Genomic DNA, 16,464 nt, shown 5'->3' on the forward strand with positions numbered 1-16,464 from the left:
GTACTATTCCATTAACCAATCTCTAGTCTTCACAATTTGTTCGTATTACAGTCGAAACAATTTGACATTTGACTGTCTAAGTGACATCAGTGACAAGACAGCTTAATGTTTTTTTTGCGTTGAGAAAAAGATTGGTAAACCAGGTATAATTAGGAAGGTCGGGTACCTACGTTATAAATAAACAAATTAGTAACGGTCGCCAAACCACTTGAACATTTATCTACACGATAATATAATCGAAATAAGGGTCTTTTGATCTATAGAAGATAACTGCTAACTGATCGAAATCTCAAAAGACCTGTACTCAAATAAGAGACAACCAAAAAAAATATATGGCAAAAGCGTCGCCATTTTGCGAAGACATATTTTTGCTTTGCTTTGGCTTGTAACGAGGAATAGGAAAATATTGTGATTTCAAAAATTAATAAACAAAAGAATATGGGTGAAGATAAAGGCATGTATAACAAAGTATTTTGCACACACTTTATTATGTTTTGTTACTTTTCTATGGTAGTTTTATGGTATACTTTATCGGTTACATACAGATCGCCGACGCAGGTCTCGGTCTAGGGGGGAGAGACGACGTTCAAGATCTCGCTCTAGTAGGGAACGCCGAGAGAAAAGAAGGAGCAGATCCAGGTCTCCCAATAAAAGGTCGCGTAGACGTAAGCCCTCTCTGTACTGGGATGTACCTCCTCCAGGCTTTGAACACATCACGCCGTTGCAATACAAAGCTATGCAAGCCGCCGGACAAATACCAGCCAATATTGTCGCAGATACGCCTCAAGCCGCAGTGCCAGTGGTAGGTTCGACTATCACTCGCCAAGCTCGAAGGCTGTATGTGGGAAACATACCGTTTGGCGTCACCGAAGAAGAAACCATGGAGTTCTTCAACCAACAAATGCATCTGTCTGGCTTAGCTCAGGCAGCAGGAAATCCTGTGTTGGCTTGTCAGATTAATTTGGACAAAAACTTTGCATTCCTTGAATTTAGATCTATAGATGAGACTACACAAGCAATGGCTTTTGACGGTATTAATTTCAAAGGGCAGAGCTTGAAAATTCGCCGACCCCACGACTACCAGCCCATGCCTGGTACTGAAAACCCAGCTATTAATGTGCCAGGTAATGTTAACTTAATTTTTTTTATACTTGCACTTGTTAATCTGACATAGGAGCATATTCTTATGTTACCTCTTTATTTCCAGCTGGTGTGATTAGCACTGTAGTTCCAGATTCACCACACAAAATATTTATTGGTGGTTTGCCCAATTATCTAAATGAGGATCAAGTAAGTGTCATCAATTTGATCATTATTGTTCAATGACATTCTGTGACACATTGATTTGTTTCATTTGTTAAATGAGGCTATTTTGCACAGTCTCTGTAGCATGCAGCACATTTACGAACCTAATATCAGAATAGCAACTTTGATATAGTCATCAAAAAAATATTTCATTCCCTTCCACTGGGTAAGGTAAACACAGCAAGTGTGCTTAAAGGCTGCATAATTTTATCAAATCATTCAAATCAATGTTTCATAGTGTACATTTTTATGAAAACAATATTATGATATGTATTCTATGAACAATTTAAGGCTGATATTTATAAATATATTTTATGTTGTGTTTAGCATGTCAAGCTGTTTACAATGCTTGTATGTATATGCAGTCTTAGCTTTCGCTTAAATTTATGTTTATCAGCCTTATAAGTTTGAAATTTAAATCCAACATCAAAATAATGACACAAAAAGCACCCTGAACTTTGAACAGGCAATCAATACAGGGGCCGAAACAGGTCAGTAAAGTCAGTAAAAGTCAGTATTTTTGGACCTGGTCAGTAAAAGTCAGTATTTTCGGAAATCGGTCAGTATTGTCAGTATTTTTCCAAATTCAATAACATTTTTTGGTTTTCCTCTGCTGTTGGCCAATCTTACAGTCTCGATTTTTCCAGTGATGATATCAGAGGGCTGCTTTGGATGCTCGATATTATGTAGATGATCTACGTATATATTGAAGCATCAAATGACTTCAAAAGAATAGCAGATTAAAATTTACTATTGTTTGAAATCAGTATTTTTGAAGTGAAAATTCTTTAGCGCCGCGGCGCACTTTTTCTGGAGTGGGTAAAAACTTCTAAACTCGCGTCAAGACACGTGACCTGATCGAAAATTCGTAAGACCTGATTAAAAATTCGTAAGACGGGATGTTTATTAGTTTTTGGTGTTCATTAGAGTTTATTGAAGTTTATTAGCATTTCTGGAGTTTATTGGAGTATGTCAATTTTGCATGAATGGCGCATACTTGCAATATAATCTATCTATCTATCGGATGGTTAGTTCTCAACCTAGTGTCAAAGTTGTCCAAGCCGACTTGAAAGGGCCTTTGACATGGCTTAACGACTCTTATCTAAATCGACAACATCCGGGACCGACTTTATGCGTGCCCTCCGATGCACGGGGACGCTCAGCTCAAATACCACTATGCGGTCACCCATCTTGCTTAACCCAGAGATCGTTTACCGACCGGTGAGCACAAATGGCTATGAGCGCATCATAATAATAATACAATTACAATTATTTAAAATAGAAAAAGCTTTTTAACACTAAAAAGGCGATGTTGGTTGACTATTGGGATTGTGGAGACCAATAACCGAAAATAGGCTGTTTAACTGACTTCAAAAAAGAATTTTGATTTCTCAATTCGACTATATTTTTTTTTAATTTCACACCATTCACCCGAAAAACGGTTTAGAAATGGTCAGTATTTAGTCAGTATTTTTGAATTTTTGGTCAGTAAAATCAGTATTTTCGACCTTAGAATTTGTTTCGGCCCCTGTCAATATCTTTTAGTGTGATGGATGAATATTGCTATAAAAGGTAATAAATTCATCATTCATATTGATTCTACAAAATTATATTTTGCAGGTATTACTGCGACTGCCTCTCTGTATTCTTACACACATGTCTTTAGGATCTCTAAGTTTCCTTATTAATTTGAGTTTACACCAAATATAATTTATTTTTAGTTCCTTTAAACATAAATTTATGTTTAACAGTTTAGGTTATTTTAACATGAAGCATGGTTATTGATATTATCGGTATCACTGGTGTTATGAACAAAAAAGTATGTAAGTCATTCATAACAATAACTTTGAGCAAGCAAGCCACAATGTAGCACACACATCTTAGAGTTCCCATTAGGTAGCATTAGATGCCGCAGTCATTTCAGGGCGAGATTCAACAGTTGACAGGGCTACGGTGGAGCCAGCAGTGAGCCGCGTTATGTTTTGGTCCGTTTCAGGTATTTTACAGGTACCCTAGCGGGGATGAGCGTGCGCTTCACGCTCAATATATTCTGAAACAACTCACTGATATAGTTTGCTTTCTGCCCCTCCCTAGCATAGATTTGGCACATTCGCGGCCCGCGTGTCACTGTTGTCTCTCATTCTCACCTATACGTCTTGTACTTGAATGAGACGTCGGCACTTCAAGGCAAGTCTCCTCCATTCACATCTGATTCTAACATGCGGCTAGACACAGGTCAGATAACATTCATTTATATGTTTGCTGCAATTTGCTAAGCAAATGTAAAGGGAACACTAAAAAATTGTGTGTAACGAATGTACAACTGCATAATATATATTATGTACCATATATTTATATTCAGTGTCGAACATATGTAAAACAAAATCTCATTTTATTGATTTTATGTTGCGTGTGACAGGTTAAAGAACTGCTGATGTCATTTGGACAACTGCGAGCATTCAATTTGGTGAAGGATTCGTCCACAGGCTTAAGTAAAGGATATGCCTTTGCAGAATATGTTGACATTTCTATGACTGACCAGGTAAAAAAAATACATATACATTGACTGTCGTAATTACAAACAATATAGACGAATGTATTTATTTACCTTCTTGCTGTCTGCAGGCAATTGCTGGACTCAACGGCATGCAACTTGGTGATAAGAAGCTTATTGTTCAACGAGCAAGTATTGGAGCAAAGAACTCTACTTTAGGTAAGGATGTATCAGCTTGTAATAAATTATAATTATTATTCCGGTATTGCCAAACATACTATAAAAAAGTTAAACAGATTGCAGTGCTAGTTTTAACATGTAAGTAACAGATTTTTTGACTGAAAACATATTTCATAAAATTAACTTTGTTGCAGCTATGACAGGCGCTGCTCCAGTGCAGTTGCAAGTAGCTGGATTAACGTTGGCGGGCGCCGGGCCTCCGACAGAGGTGTTGTGTCTGCTCAACATGGTCACACCTGACGAACTGCGCGACGAGGAAGAATATGAAGACATACTTGAGGATATAAAGTTAGTGTTATTTCATCATATTTTCTACATGTTTTTGCTTTATTTTATGGAAATCATTCAGTAAGTACATTTTCTAAACTTGATGTATGTGGTTTACAGGGAGGAGTGCAATAAATATGGATGTGTTCGCAGTATAGAAATTCCGAGACCTATTGAGGGTGTCGAAGTACCTGGTTGTGGAAAGGTAAATCACTAACAAGATAAATCTTTTCGCGTTTTGATAAAACTGGTCTTGTCAGCATTTATTTAGGACCTTCAAAGTATATGCCAGAATGGACTCTGTACATTAAACTAATGTCATGTTTTGTTTGCAGGTGTTTGTGGAGTTTAACAGTATTGCTGATTGTCAGAAGGCACAGCAAACCCTCACAGGTCGCAAGTTCAGTAATCGCGTCGTTGTCACTTCCTACTTTGATCCTGACAAATATCATCGCAGAGAGTTTTAATTCTTAATTTTTCTCCCCTATTTCCTTGTCGAATACAATCTCATAATGACATGTTTGATAATGAATTTCATATATCCATTCAACTCGATTGTATAATTGAAACTAAAAATAAAATAAATTATAATATCTAAATTACATTTTATTTGTATTCGTCAAATATAACATGCAACAATTTTATTGATAAACTTATCATAATCATTGTAACTTGGTGGTATAATTAGAAATTCTCGTGAAATCGACATGGCTATGTTCTTGTTAACTGTGTAAAAAAACATTAAGTATTTTCACATAGACAATATTTTTTTCATAAAACTAAACCAACTTCTTACTTAAAATTCTTAAGCTTAGTCTAATATCTAGTACAAAAAATAGAACTTATAAACTTAGACATCCTGTTGCATAGCTGGCTGATAAGTATTTAGTGATCCAGTTTCTGAGGAAAGCACCAACTTCCTCATCACGACGTAGAGTATTCCGCCAATCATCAGCATGCCAATGCCAGCCATCAAACTAATCGCCCACGCAGGAACAGCGTTGCCATCTGAAACCGTAACATAATCCCAATAGTAAAACATTTTTTTTTTTTTATGACTGGACATGCTCATTATTGATTACAGTTATTATAATTATTTAACTACCTAATAACATTGATAAAGGAACATTATATGTTCTGAAACAAGCAGAGTACCAGGACACACGTTATTTTCGTATATTATGCATGCGTGCACCTATGGGTATACGCTAACCAGGATACGAACCAAGATTTCCTAATATATAATTACACCCAGATCACTGACAAAAATTTATGATTTTTGTATTTATTATTATTGAAATAAATAGATGTAATAAACTCACGGTAATAAGTCCGGGTCATCACACGCCTGCCTCGTAGAATCTTACGCCTGGCTTCGGTTTCTTGTGTCAAAGTACTCAGGATAACTGAAATATGCCATAACTTATTAATCAGTAAAAAGCAACAATTACTGTGTAGATACCTATCGATCATACATCCCGTACCTACCTGTTTAAGTATCTATGCTAAACATACAATAATAAACTCGCTTAGCCTATAATTAGTAGGTACAGGTACTACGTAAGATATCTGTTCACTTAATTATTTTTAGAATCTTATTTTCCGAATAGGTATTTATATGCCTGAGTGTGAATAACGATTTCGCAATTTTGGCCCATAAAATGATACCATAACGTTCCGATCAACAGTGCGATGAGTAATAATAAAAGGATCTCTCAATATGACTAATAATAGGATCTCCCTACTCATGATATCGATTTATTTCACGGAAATAGTAAGTACAAAAGTAGTCATCGCAACTATTTATATTCTTCTCTGTCTGTGAACCCTAATTATAATAATTAGGACAAATGAGCACACCTTAATTTATAGATATGTACCTACGTATACCACACTAGAAAACAAAGCATTGTTATCAGTTCAAGGAAAACAAGATCAGCAGAGTTTCGATAGGTAAATAGATACGTACCTAAAATAACAGCAAAATAAAACCATAGCGACCTCTTTTGCGCCATTTTTACCACTTTTTAAGGAATTCTGGACACCAATAACGTGAAAACTGCAAATGGTTAGCAAAACCAATGACACACTAAAACAGCAGCATAGGTGTGTTCTTCAACACTGGCCCTTATCAGGCTTAGATAAGATAGTGTGATTACTGATTAGCAAAGCGTATACGGTACATATGAAAACAAGTATATATACTACGTATGACTCAATGCTACAACGTCGTGTGTTTTAATAGAAAATATTTTTGTAATCTCTAATAACTTGATATGATAATACCTCTGTGGTTTAACGGTAGGTGGAGGTAGTACATTACGACTACGAGCCACCTTCGATTTTTGTGTTGACTTACTAAAGTGTTATTAGATTGTCTCAAATACCCCTTTGATATACGGAAGTCGTGGGTTTGATTCTCATCCTAGACACACTCGGTATAGGTACTTAGGTAGGTACCTTAAAAAAAGTGCAACACAGCTCATTTACAAAACTTTGCTACTATGCGTAAAAAAATCTGCGTATCTCACTCAATATTTTTACATTCTACGACCTACTTGTTTTTTTCGAAGATCATCCGCAAATTATAAAATTAGTGTTCAGTAATACGGCTGGTGTCAATTGGTCTCACATTTTATGACAACGAACATCACTAAGGCTCTGTCCTCCGTAACTGAATAAGACAGATAATGCAAAAAAAAAACAACGAAGATCATTTCAATATTAAAGCTAAATTTATTTATAATCACTACATTTTAAAACAGACGCAACAGACTAGGCAACAGTCTTGCCACATATTTACAGGTTTATTCCTTAAAAATATTTTTTAAGTCAGCTTCAGCAAGAACTTTAGATGTAACGCTATCACGATTAGTTGAGGTAGCCTTGGCCACAGGCGATTCCACTTGCCGTTCAGCGTAAGTAGCGCCAGTGACTTCTACAGATTTCTGAACTAACTCCGCTTCAGGCACACCTTCAGCTTTTAACTTTTCATATTGTTGTACTAGTCTTTTGGTTGGTGTCTCTGATTGGCTTATGATGCTAATTGCTGCTAGACCATGGCCTTGTGAATGAAACTTCCTGCAAATATTAAAACATTTTATGTTATTTCCATTTTTCAAAAGAGTTATTTATTTATTTATTTTTAAATACTTACGCTCTTACTGCATCTTCAGGATAAAGTATTTGTCTTATGGGTTTAATTTCTGGTTTAGGTTTAGCAAATTTTGGTTCTGTGATAGGAGGAAAAGCTCTGTAGACATCAAACCACAGAGGTCTGTCGTCAGGTCGTATAGCACCTTTCGTGATTAATCCTTGCACTCTGTAAAGATACAATGTAAACATTTTAAGAAATACAGAGTTCATGACGAACAAATCATTGTGTAAAGTGTGTAAAGTACAGGAGTCTAACCTAACACCCACATTATCACAGGCCTTTTACATAAAAAATTATATAACCCTTTGTCAAAAATATTACTGCTGAGTCTGCTGACATACTTAGCTGGGCATAATTTATTAGTCATGACGTCAACCAAAATCCAAAGGACTCTAATCAGCACTCAGATCATAACTATTTAACTATATAGGTTATTTTGGTCATTGGGAGAAAATATATTTTACAAAATAAAACAATATAACTTTTTGCTTTTTATTAAATAAAACTTTATGAAATGACATTGAAGAAAACATTTTAGCTAATTACAAATCATTCTGCATAGCATGAAAAATGGTTCTTCTTAAGTTTTCCCAACCACTTCTTTTTGTTTCTGAAATCAACTTCTGTTGCAATTTTTTAATATCATCCTCTAATTCTTCTGCTAATTTGTCACTTTCTGCTCTGTGATCCATCTCCATCTCCTCGCATCTTAAAATAAAGTAGATATAATTAATATGATGTATGATGATAAGCTACTATGAAAGCTAATGCAAGTCAATGTATTATTACTGTTTTTTATAAGATGAATAAATATCTTTCAATGATTTGAGTTTCTGCTTATGGGCCGTAGTAGCTTGTTGCATGCATTTAACAACTGCACTTGTTAAATGTTCTAATTTCTTTTCATTATCCTTCATAGCATTGCAATCTGCTTCTAACTGCAACATCACTTCAGAAAGACTTTTGAGCAGATTATCACTCTTGTCTTTCCTGAAAATAATATGAAATAAAAAAAATAGCTCTTATATCAATAAAAAAATTTTAAAACAAATGTTCCTGAATGATTATAAAATTGTACCTACCTTGCTTCTTGCTGGTGACTCATGACATCTAGAATTTTTTGGCGAGACTCTTTACAAGCTTCAACATTTACCTCCAGCTTCTTTTTCTTAGCATTTGCTTGATATTGTCCAATCAAATTTGTAATTTCTTCTTCTTCAGTAACATCATTTCTCTGACGTTTGGAAATCTTTTTGTTCATAGGAGAATTTTTTAAGAATTGAGTTTCATTTAATAAATCATTTATATCTCCTGACACAAATTTAGATTTTACTGCCTTTTTCGATGCCATCATACAAAAATTTAAAGGAGGGCAATTTTGAACTAAAGCAAGGATCTGATCTCCAAAGCACAGTTCTCTTCTATACTTCTATTCACTTCGATTTCCCGCTAATTTTAACTTAATATTAAAATTTTACCGCGTAAAATTCATTATTCTTAAATTAAATCTTCGACATAGAGTCAAAATTTATTTTTTTGATTTTTATTTATAATATACGTACCGTGTAAAAATTGTCCCGATTCTTTCTAGTCTGGTACTTGCCATTTTGATTAAGTTATTATTTCTTCTATAATAGATGTGCAGATAGATAGATAATTCTATAGAAATCTACATCAATCTATTTTGCTTTAACAATTTTAAGGGTTATATTAACCAGAGGCCTGTCACAAGTGTCACAACATTTTTAGAATGTGACATCTGTCTGTTTAAATTGTGACGTTCTTGAAGTTGACATTTTATCTGTGGCCGAGTGTGACCAGAACCGCGCTATTAAACATTCTTTATAGCCCTATTTTATGTTTTTTGCTTTCTGTATGAAATAATGTTTGGGGGCTCTTATTAAGAGTACCTACCTAAAGATTTCTCACAAAAGAAAAACAACAGAAAATTAAGATAAACATTCTCGCAACCCACGATAACCTCGAAAACCGATATCAAGTACTAATTCTTTAAACTAGTGTCTACGAAATAGGTTTGGCAACAAGATAAAAAAATTAAAAGAGAACCATTCTGTTAGTACTTATTTAATTTAAATTCTTTGCAAGCTAACGATTTTTTTACCAATGCACCTTTTGTCATGATTATTTTTGAGTGAGGTTCAGGCTGCATCTTGTTATAGTAGAGGCCAAAACCTAATGCGTAGAAGCGGTCAGTTCGCCACTATCTAAAATTCTATATCCTGACCACCGAACAGTTTCCAACTATCATAAATGTCGTAGCCTCGTAGGTACATAACATATACACATATTTGTTAAACAAATAGGGGAAGATTGTTACCCTCGCACGCGGGGCACATACATACAGTCAAAATAATATTCGAATAAAAAAACGTAGGATCTTGCTTTTGTGTGTTTGCGTGAGTCGCGGTACCGTCTGTATTTTTTTAAAATGAATCTCAGATAGGTACTCAAACTATGAATTTAAGATGCCCATTAATTTATTCATCAAAAAATAAAAATTTAATAAAATAAAATGTGAAATCCGTACGAGGGGTCACGACCTTCCCCCTACTATGCATACGTTGGATACGGAGGTTATAAAAAATCTATATTATTGTTATATAAATCATATATTTTCAAAATTAAGTCACAAAACAACTCATTCAAGGCATTTTTTCAACTTAAATATCTTTTCATTGCTTAATATACACTTAAATCTATTTACAAGTTTAGAACCTCAATATAATTTATGGAAGAATCACCTTTGAAATACTATTGCATAAGCATTATTATTTCTGCACTTATAACCTTACTCAATATTACTAACATAGTTATTTTAGGAGTAACTTTTTATGGAATATTATTATCAAGTATCTATAAAACGTTAATTTATCAGTCTCCTGTAAAATTGATGGTATACAACTAATGTACTAGTTATCAGTTAGTGAATATGAGCAAGGCAAAGGCGATGAGTGACTTTTACAAAGATCTCTAGAAAATACTGTTTATTTTCTGTGGACGAGATTTCACAGTCTGCTATGATTGTGATCGGTGCTTCCTGAAACATCTCTTGTCTGCTTGTCGAGTTAAAATGTCGGACACGAATGTTCTGTGCGTAAACACTCGAAGAATATCCTCACGAGCTTCTTGTATGCCTTCACAGACTATTTTACTTCTTTGTATGTTACCCTGAAACAGAATTTTAATTTAGAATATTCTTGCATATTGTATACCTTTATAGACTTCCAGCATAATAATCTATATAAATTTAAATACTGATGATAAATATACCTTAAGTAACTCTAACAAAGTATGTGAGTGTGGCTGCAGAGCAGATAGCGCGCGTCCTGATGCAGTCTCCAATGCTCTTAGCAATCCTGCCAGCTGTTCTCCGACGTCAGATTCTAGTGACATCTGAAAACCATATTAGTATTAGAAAAAAGCAGTAGCAAACAGTAGAGATTCCCGAAATCTCTACTTCCCTCGTATAGAGTAGACAATACATAAGTACGGAATTTAAGACATCTATGCGACAAGGCTATGGGTGCAATTATAGTTATAAAATATCCAAATTATGACAAACTTCATTAATTGTTATTATGCAATGGGTCATGGTCACTGACAGACTGTGATCTCAATATATAATGCGTACAATTCGCGAGCGTTAAAAATCCTTAAACATCATTTAAAATTATATTAAATCTGTCCTTCGATCCATTTACCATTCTCAGAAGTCTGAGAATTGGAACTAACGACAGCTTAGTGACAGACTTAAATAATATTAATACAAAACAAATATCAAATTTTACCAAATCGTCCATCTGCGCTGTGAGGTGGTGCACCTTCCATCCCTCAGCACTGGTGAGTACATGCTTCTGGCTGGCGATGGCTACGATGTCCCGGGGCCGGGGTTCCCGCCGACGCACGTCAGCCGGCCGCGTGAAGTGCAGTGCCGTGCTGCGCCACCCACACACATAGCTCGAGCTTAGCAAGGGACCTGTTTTGGAAACAAACATAAGTCATGAAATCAAAGTTCAGACAAAAATATTGCGTAAAGGAGACATTATAAACTAGTTGCTAATTTGAACACAAAATTATTTCTTATACTTACGTTTAGGAGGAGGATTAAACGTGACCGGAGGTGGTGTGGGTGGTGGTTCTTCTCCTTGGAAGTCGCATTGTCGCACTTCATTTGTTAATCTAAAACCAAAACAAGTTGTGAATTTTATAAACTTAGAGCGTAAATACCATCTCATACGATTGGAGCTTTTAGTTACATTTGTTTCCTGGGTTTCTTGCGCGGCGACAGGTCAGGGTCGAGGCGCGGAGGCTCGGGCTCGTCGTCGGGTGCTGGCGACGACGAGGCGCTGATGGTGGTGGAACCCCCCGATCCCGTGCCGCATGCGCCCGGCACGTCCTCCCAGCCCGTGCTCTCTGGCCGCAGGTAGCCGCCCGCGCTTTTAGTCGGTGATCTGCACATACGATACGATGCTTAATAAACCTTGTATTTTTTTATTCAATTTACCCTGTTAAGATTTTGCCTTTACTCACCCGTCGAGATCCCGTTTTCTTAGTATGGAAGGTCTCGGCAACACCGGTTGAGTGGGTATAGATGTGGCAGCCACGCGTGTATCCGGTGACACTGGGACGGCATTGACCAAGGTCACTGAGAGTGGAACAAGATAAAAATATAGTAAATGTGTTATTTAGAAGAGACGAGTTAAAATGTTCACATTATGAGACTTTGATTAGCCACAAATTATTATTATTTTATAAACCTTGGGTCTGCGGCTGTTGCGGTTGGGCCTGGGTTTGAGTTTGATGCAAATACGGCGCTAGCGCTCGCGGCAACGCCTGGTGCTGCGCATGCGAACTATGCACGGTGTGCGTGGCCCCGTGAGTAGTGTGAGTGCCGTGAGTTACGTGTGGGGCCGCGCTGTGCGGGGCCGTACCGTGCGGGTGTGCGGCCGGCGGGGTGCTGTGCGCGCCCAGCGTGCCGCCGCGCGGCACTTCGTAGTACAGCTGCGTGGGAGCACTGTTGCCGACGCCGCGAACGCCTACACTCGCTACTCCGACTACCTGTAGATTAATATTATATTCAGCCTAAATTACAATAAATAAAAGTTCATTAATTTTATCATTTATGTAAAATGTTTCCATCTGTGATATTTATTTACCTTAGCCGGTTGATAGTTCCTCTGTAATAGAGGTAGTGGACGCGGCGCGGTACCGGCTGGCGTTGGCGTGGGAGCTCGTGGAGGTACATTACGTCCTGCGCCAGATATTACACCACTTGCTGCAAAAATAAGAGTAACAACATGATAATAAATATAATGTTAACATTATGCCGAAGAACTAGTAAAACACAGTTTTTTGTTTGAACTTACATGTTAGTACCGAAGTAGTAGGTAATGTGACAATAGAAGAATGAGATGACTGTGTAGACTGAGCAGGTGAAACTATGGGGGCGGGTGCTCTGGCACCACGCTGACCATATACCAATGTGCTTCGAGGTCCACGATTACCACTGGACCAAGCACCACCTGTAAAATGATGTCTTATATTATTACCTAATTCACATAACCAAACTTTAGCAAAAAGTACACTTTAGCTACTTCAAAGCCCAAAATTAACAGATCAATAATAATTATGGTTTATACATTACACTAGTTTACCAAATTCTCTATTTCTAGGAATATGTTATAGGAAATCTCATCAAAAAGTTGTCATGCATATTGAGTCAAAAGAGCAATTTTTTGAAAATATTTAATTTCATGCTAAAATTAAATAAAGGGATATGGACAACTATACCTTGAGCACCAGTTGACTGAGAGTTTACTGCAGGGGCTACTGGGCGAACAGCTAATGATGCACCAGCAGCTAAGCCTCTTGGCACATGGCTCGTTACACCCACACCTACCCCCTTGCTGACCAACACTCCACTTGTACTGCTCACATTTACACTTGAAAGTACAGCTGTCGGATAAAGAATGGTTTCTTAAAATGTCTTATAAGAACTTAATTCATTAAGTTAATTCTTTCCAGTATAGGTGCCACCAAAGTACTTGAATAGCTTTGTTGTATTTGCTGACCAAAGTGTTGCAGGGAGAGATGGCAAATGCAAGTGCTTTCTACCAATTGGTTGAAAAGTCACTCCTCTGCACTCGGACAATGTTAAGTTTACTTCTTAAAACACCTATCTGTGTTATAGTTATTTGGCAACACCTAAAATTGGGACAGTCAAAATAAATATTATAAACTATGCATATAATACAATTAGCTTACCTGGTAATTTTGCATTATGGTGAGGCAGGGGAGGTAGCACTCTCACCGTTTGAGGGAGTGTTCGAACTGAAGAGTTGACCACTAAGTTACCAGTGCCACTGACAAGTTGACCACCTACATTAAGCACCTGTGTGCCTCCCACTGTGGAGCTCACGTTCGCCTGAACATTAGTAGCTCCAGCAGTGCTAGAACTAGATACTTGTGCAGATAACTGTGTACCCTGACTTATGATCTGAGTAGCTGGACTTATGATCGGTCCACTGGGTGTAATCAACTGTGACTGTGACATAATTTGAGTGTTTTGTCCGAGTAGTTGTGAACTTTGACTGACAATTTGGGTTCCCTGCAAGATTGGTGATCCACTTATTATCATCTGGGGCTGAAAGTTTTAGTAAAATATAATTACAAGTCTGCTAAATTTATTATCTAACCAAGTTACAAAAATAAGCAGTTTGACTGGATCTTTTACTTTCTAGAGTTGTAAGTGAAATACATAAAGGAAAGTGATAACGTTTTTATGTGAAGGTTTAACGAGAGCAAAACTCACCTGCGAAGCAACATTTGAAGAAATAATTTGGGCGAGTCCTGGACGCATCAAACCTGCGCCAGGACTAGCGTGGGCTATAATTTGATTGGGACCAGCATTTTTTGTTGGTCCCGGAATTAAATGAGCCATTTTTACTTCAGAATTTGATACACTTTTTACTATAGTAATCTTCTGAGTCGCTAAATCTATAGGATGCATTTTTCCAGCAACCGATCTATCATTATCCAAATTGCTACTCATTGTGAAAATTATGCACGTATCAACTGTACATTATATAGTTATTCCACAGTTGTTGACCAAATATATCGCATAGAAGTTAGTTATCATGCAATATGTGCCCAATATCTACTAAAATCCCAAAAATATTAGTTTTAATAAATGACACTAAGTCACAAACAACAGTAGACAAGGCAGAGGAAACTTGATTAGCTTTTTTTTTTGAAATTAGAAACCATAGACTATATATGATCGAACTTGACAATCTCCAGTTTTTGGAATCTATCTAATCTACTCTTGTTCCACTTCACGTGTTATATTAAACTGTGTTGGTGAAAATATAAAAAGAATTGTATTAACTTCATTATATATATGATGCCGGATGGCGATTGAAACAGTTTCGTTATTTTGATACTAACAAAATCATTATTACTAATGCTAGGCTCTAAACAAAATACTGTTGTCAAATGAATGGGAGAAGAAACAAAAATTTGTTTGTTTTGTTTATGGTACGCCATGGCGGAGCGAGTTGGTGACGGTGATTTTTCGGAAGAAAATATACAAAAATTTAACAATGAAAGGCGGAGCAGTAAACAGTGGGTTAAACTTAATGTTGGTGGGACATATTTCCTGACTACGAAAACCACGTTATCTAGAGATCCTAATTCATTTTTGTATCGATTAGTTCAAGAGGACAGTGATTTGATTTCAGATAGGGTTTGTTGAATTTCTCATTGTCTTTTTGTATGTAAATGAGTTTTACTTCATTTGTTACACCACGAATATGTGTTTGCTTCCAGGATGAAACTGGCGCTTATTTAATAGACAGAGATCCGACGTATTTTTCACCAGTACTAAACTATCTTCGTCACGGTAAACTGGTTATTAACAATGACATCGCCGAAGAAGGAGTATTGGAAGAAGCAGAGTTTTATAATATTACAGAACTTATAAGATTAGTTAAGGAAAGAATATGTCTAAGAGAAAGAAGGCCCCTTAAAGATTCTAAAAAGCATGTGTACAGAGTTCTTCAGTTTCATGAAGAGGAGTTGACACAAATGGTGTCTACAATGTCAGATGGATGGAAATTCGAACAGCTTATCAATATTGGTTCTCAGTATAACTATGGTAATGATGAACATGCAGAGTTTCTATGTGTTGTTAGCCGGGAGTGTGGCAGCTCCCTGAACAGTAATGACATAGAGCCTACAGATCGTGCCAAGGTGCTCCAACAAAAGGGCTCACGCATGTGAGCTTTCATTAAATATTTTTGAGACTGTCAGCTCTGTGTGGGAAATGTGTACATATTTTTAGAGTGTAAACAGTCTTACTCCTTTCCTTTCTATATTTTTGAATTATTGTAAATTGTCTAGTGTTCTGCAATAACATTTGTATTAGTCAATTGTGTGGGTACCTGTATCATTGGTCTTCTACTCCAGTACATTATTAATTACTAGACAAATACTCAATTTGATATAGTGTGAAATTTTAATAGAATTTACACACAAGTTGTTATTCATTTAGAGGGTCTTATGAAGTTTGCAAATGGGTGCACCAAAATCATTGTAAATATCTATACTCATAGATTTGTCACTTGTTATATGTTAGATTCTTAGGTTTGCGCAGGTTTTGGTGCAGTCAAATGTATCTATGTCTACAGTGTACAAATATTTAGACTTGACCCAGTCACAGCCATTTGCCCTTAATTTTCCTTGTCTGGTGTGAGGAAGAAAGCTGGTTATTGTATTGTGTATGAATTAAAAACAGTGTGAATTTTCATAGATTTGTATGATATTTTTATAATTTCATACAATCCAATAGTCTAAAAACTACATTTTGTAAATATGAAATGTTGTTTGGATCTATAATCAATTCCAGATATTATGCTCATTTACCAAATGTAATATTAGAAACTTACAATTACAATCCAGTTGTTTTATTTTTAATATTGTT

General features: G+C 36.3%; 6 protein-coding genes across 9 annotated transcripts; 2 read left to right on the plus strand and 4 right to left on the minus strand.

Annotated features, from left to right (window-relative positions):
* Positions 1 to 306: 306 nt before the first annotated feature.
* Positions 307 to 4,905, plus strand: U2af50 (U2 small nuclear riboprotein auxiliary factor 50). Its single transcript, XM_076117597.1, has 8 exons — positions 307 to 454; positions 546 to 1,124; positions 1,208 to 1,290; positions 3,725 to 3,847; positions 3,931 to 4,018; positions 4,174 to 4,327; positions 4,427 to 4,511; positions 4,642 to 4,905. The coding sequence occupies exons 1-8, from the start codon at positions 439 to 441 to the stop codon at positions 4,771 to 4,773; spliced, it is 1,260 nt and encodes a 419-aa protein (XP_075973712.1). The 5' UTR covers positions 307 to 438; the 3' UTR covers positions 4,774 to 4,905.
* On the minus strand, positions 4,903 to 6,436 carry hoka. The gene is made up of 3 exons (XM_076117600.1): positions 6,276 to 6,436; positions 5,629 to 5,712; positions 4,903 to 5,314 (listed from the first exon to the last, which is right to left on the minus strand). The coding sequence occupies exons 1-3, from the start codon at positions 6,319 to 6,321 to the stop codon at positions 5,157 to 5,159; spliced, it is 288 nt and encodes a 95-aa protein (XP_075973715.1). The 5' UTR covers positions 6,322 to 6,436; the 3' UTR covers positions 4,903 to 5,156.
* Positions 6,437 to 7,018: 582 nt separating this feature from the next.
* Positions 7,019 to 9,213, minus strand: mRpS23 (mitochondrial ribosomal protein S23). The gene is made up of 3 exons (XM_076117599.1): positions 9,026 to 9,213; positions 7,464 to 7,628; positions 7,019 to 7,387 (listed from the first exon to the last, which is right to left on the minus strand). Exons 1-3 carry the CDS (start codon positions 9,067 to 9,069, stop codon positions 7,114 to 7,116), a joined length of 483 nt encoding a protein of 160 aa, XP_075973714.1. The 5' UTR covers positions 9,070 to 9,213; the 3' UTR covers positions 7,019 to 7,113.
* On the minus strand, positions 7,636 to 9,003 carry LOC142974993 (synaptonemal complex protein 3-like). Its single transcript, XM_076117598.1, has 3 exons — positions 8,546 to 9,003; positions 8,253 to 8,453; positions 7,636 to 8,171 (listed from the first exon to the last, which is right to left on the minus strand). The coding sequence occupies exons 1-3, from the start codon at positions 8,815 to 8,817 to the stop codon at positions 8,006 to 8,008; spliced, it is 639 nt and encodes a 212-aa protein (XP_075973713.1). The 5' UTR covers positions 8,818 to 9,003; the 3' UTR covers positions 7,636 to 8,005.
* Positions 9,214 to 10,080: 867 nt separating the features above from the next.
* Sap130 (Sin3A-associated protein 130) lies at positions 10,081 to 14,712 on the minus strand. Of its 4 annotated transcripts, none has more exons than XM_076117603.1 (12): positions 14,296 to 14,712; positions 13,749 to 14,127; positions 13,275 to 13,439; positions 12,851 to 13,006; positions 12,641 to 12,759; positions 12,416 to 12,566; positions 12,015 to 12,129; positions 11,741 to 11,935; positions 11,575 to 11,663; positions 11,273 to 11,460; positions 10,755 to 10,877; positions 10,081 to 10,652 (listed from the first exon to the last, which is right to left on the minus strand). In XM_076117603.1, exons 1-12 carry the CDS (start codon positions 14,533 to 14,535, stop codon positions 10,500 to 10,502), a joined length of 2,073 nt encoding a protein of 690 aa, XP_075973718.1. In that variant the 5' UTR covers positions 14,536 to 14,712; the 3' UTR covers positions 10,081 to 10,499. The 4 variants fall into 4 exon arrangements, with proteins under 4 accessions (XP_075973718.1, XP_075973719.1, XP_075973717.1 ...); XM_076117604.1 differs by having other exon boundaries at positions 12,416 to 12,542; positions 14,296 to 14,711; XM_076117602.1 differs by having other exon boundaries at positions 12,242 to 12,542; positions 14,296 to 14,711.
* Positions 14,713 to 14,999: 287 nt separating this feature from the next.
* On the plus strand, positions 15,000 to 16,437 carry inc (BTB/POZ domain-containing protein inc). The gene is made up of 2 exons (XM_076117606.1): positions 15,000 to 15,228; positions 15,312 to 16,437. The coding sequence occupies exons 1-2, from the start codon at positions 15,028 to 15,030 to the stop codon at positions 15,762 to 15,764; spliced, it is 654 nt and encodes a 217-aa protein (XP_075973721.1). The 5' UTR covers positions 15,000 to 15,027; the 3' UTR covers positions 15,765 to 16,437.
* The last annotated feature ends 27 nt before the right edge of the window (positions 16,438 to 16,464 follow it).

The sequence above is a fragment of the Anticarsia gemmatalis genome, chromosome 8 (genome assembly GCF_050436995.1).
Source record: "Anticarsia gemmatalis isolate Benzon Research Colony breed Stoneville strain chromosome 8, ilAntGemm2 primary, whole genome shotgun sequence".
NCBI classification, from domain to species: Eukaryota; Metazoa; Arthropoda; class Insecta; order Lepidoptera; family Erebidae; genus Anticarsia; species Anticarsia gemmatalis.

Bases quoted from the DNA above. Each gene is read 5' to 3' on its own strand.
- U2af50 (XM_076117597.1), top strand. The intron at 4,019-4,173 runs GTAAGGATGTAT...ACTTTGTTGCAG, and splicing joins AGCAAAGAACTCTACTTTAG to CTATGACAGGCGCTGCTCCA. The intron at 4,328-4,426 runs GTTAGTGTTATT...TGTGGTTTACAG, and splicing joins GACATACTTGAGGATATAAA to GGAGGAGTGCAATAAATATG.
- hoka (XM_076117600.1), bottom strand. From the start codon at position 6,321: ATGGCGCAAAAGAGGTCGCTATGGTTTTATTTTGCTGTTATTTTAG. The intron at 5,713-6,275 runs GTACGTATCTAT...GGCATATTTCAG, and splicing joins TTATTTTGCTGTTATTTTAG to TTATCCTGAGTACTTTGACA. The intron at 5,315-5,628 runs GTGAGTTTATTA...TTACGGTTTCAG, and splicing joins GATGACCCGGACTTATTACC to ATGGCAACGCTGTTCCTGCG.
- LOC142974993 (XM_076117598.1), bottom strand. From the start codon at position 8,817: ATGATGGCATCGAAAAAGGCAGTAAAATCTAAATTTGTGTCAGGAGAT. The intron at 8,454-8,545 runs GTAGGTACAATT...TATTATTTTCAG, and splicing joins AGTCACCAGCAAGAAGCAAG to GAAAGACAAGAGTGATAATC. The intron at 8,172-8,252 runs GTAATAATACAT...CTTTATTTTAAG, and splicing joins TATTCATCTTATAAAAAACA to ATGCGAGGAGATGGAGATGG.
- mRpS23 (XM_076117599.1), bottom strand. From the start codon at position 9,069: ATGGCAAGTACCAGACTAGAAAGAATCGGGACAATTTTTACACG. The intron at 7,629-9,025 runs GTACGTATATTA...GTATCTTTACAG, and splicing joins ATCGGGACAATTTTTACACG to AGTGCAAGGATTAATCACGA. The intron at 7,388-7,463 runs GTAAGTATTTAA...TAATATTTGCAG, and splicing joins CCTGAAGATGCAGTAAGAGC to GAAGTTTCATTCACAAGGCC.
- Sap130 (XM_076117601.1), bottom strand. From the start codon at position 14,535: ATGAGTAGCAATTTGGATAATGATAGATCGGTTGCTGGAAAAATGCAT. The intron at 12,760-12,850 runs GTAAGTTCAAAC...TTATTTTTGCAG, and splicing joins TACTACTTCGGTACTAACAT to CAAGTGGTGTAATATCTGGC. The intron at 12,130-12,241 runs GTTTATAAAATA...TTCCACTCTCAG, and splicing joins GCAACAGCCGCAGACCCAAG to TGACCTTGGTCAATGCCGTC.
- inc (XM_076117606.1), top strand. From the start codon at position 15,028: ATGGCGGAGCGAGTTGGTGACGGTGATTTTTCGGAAGAAAATATACAA. The intron at 15,229-15,311 runs GTTTGTTGAATT...GTTTGCTTCCAG, and splicing joins GTGATTTGATTTCAGATAGG to GATGAAACTGGCGCTTATTT.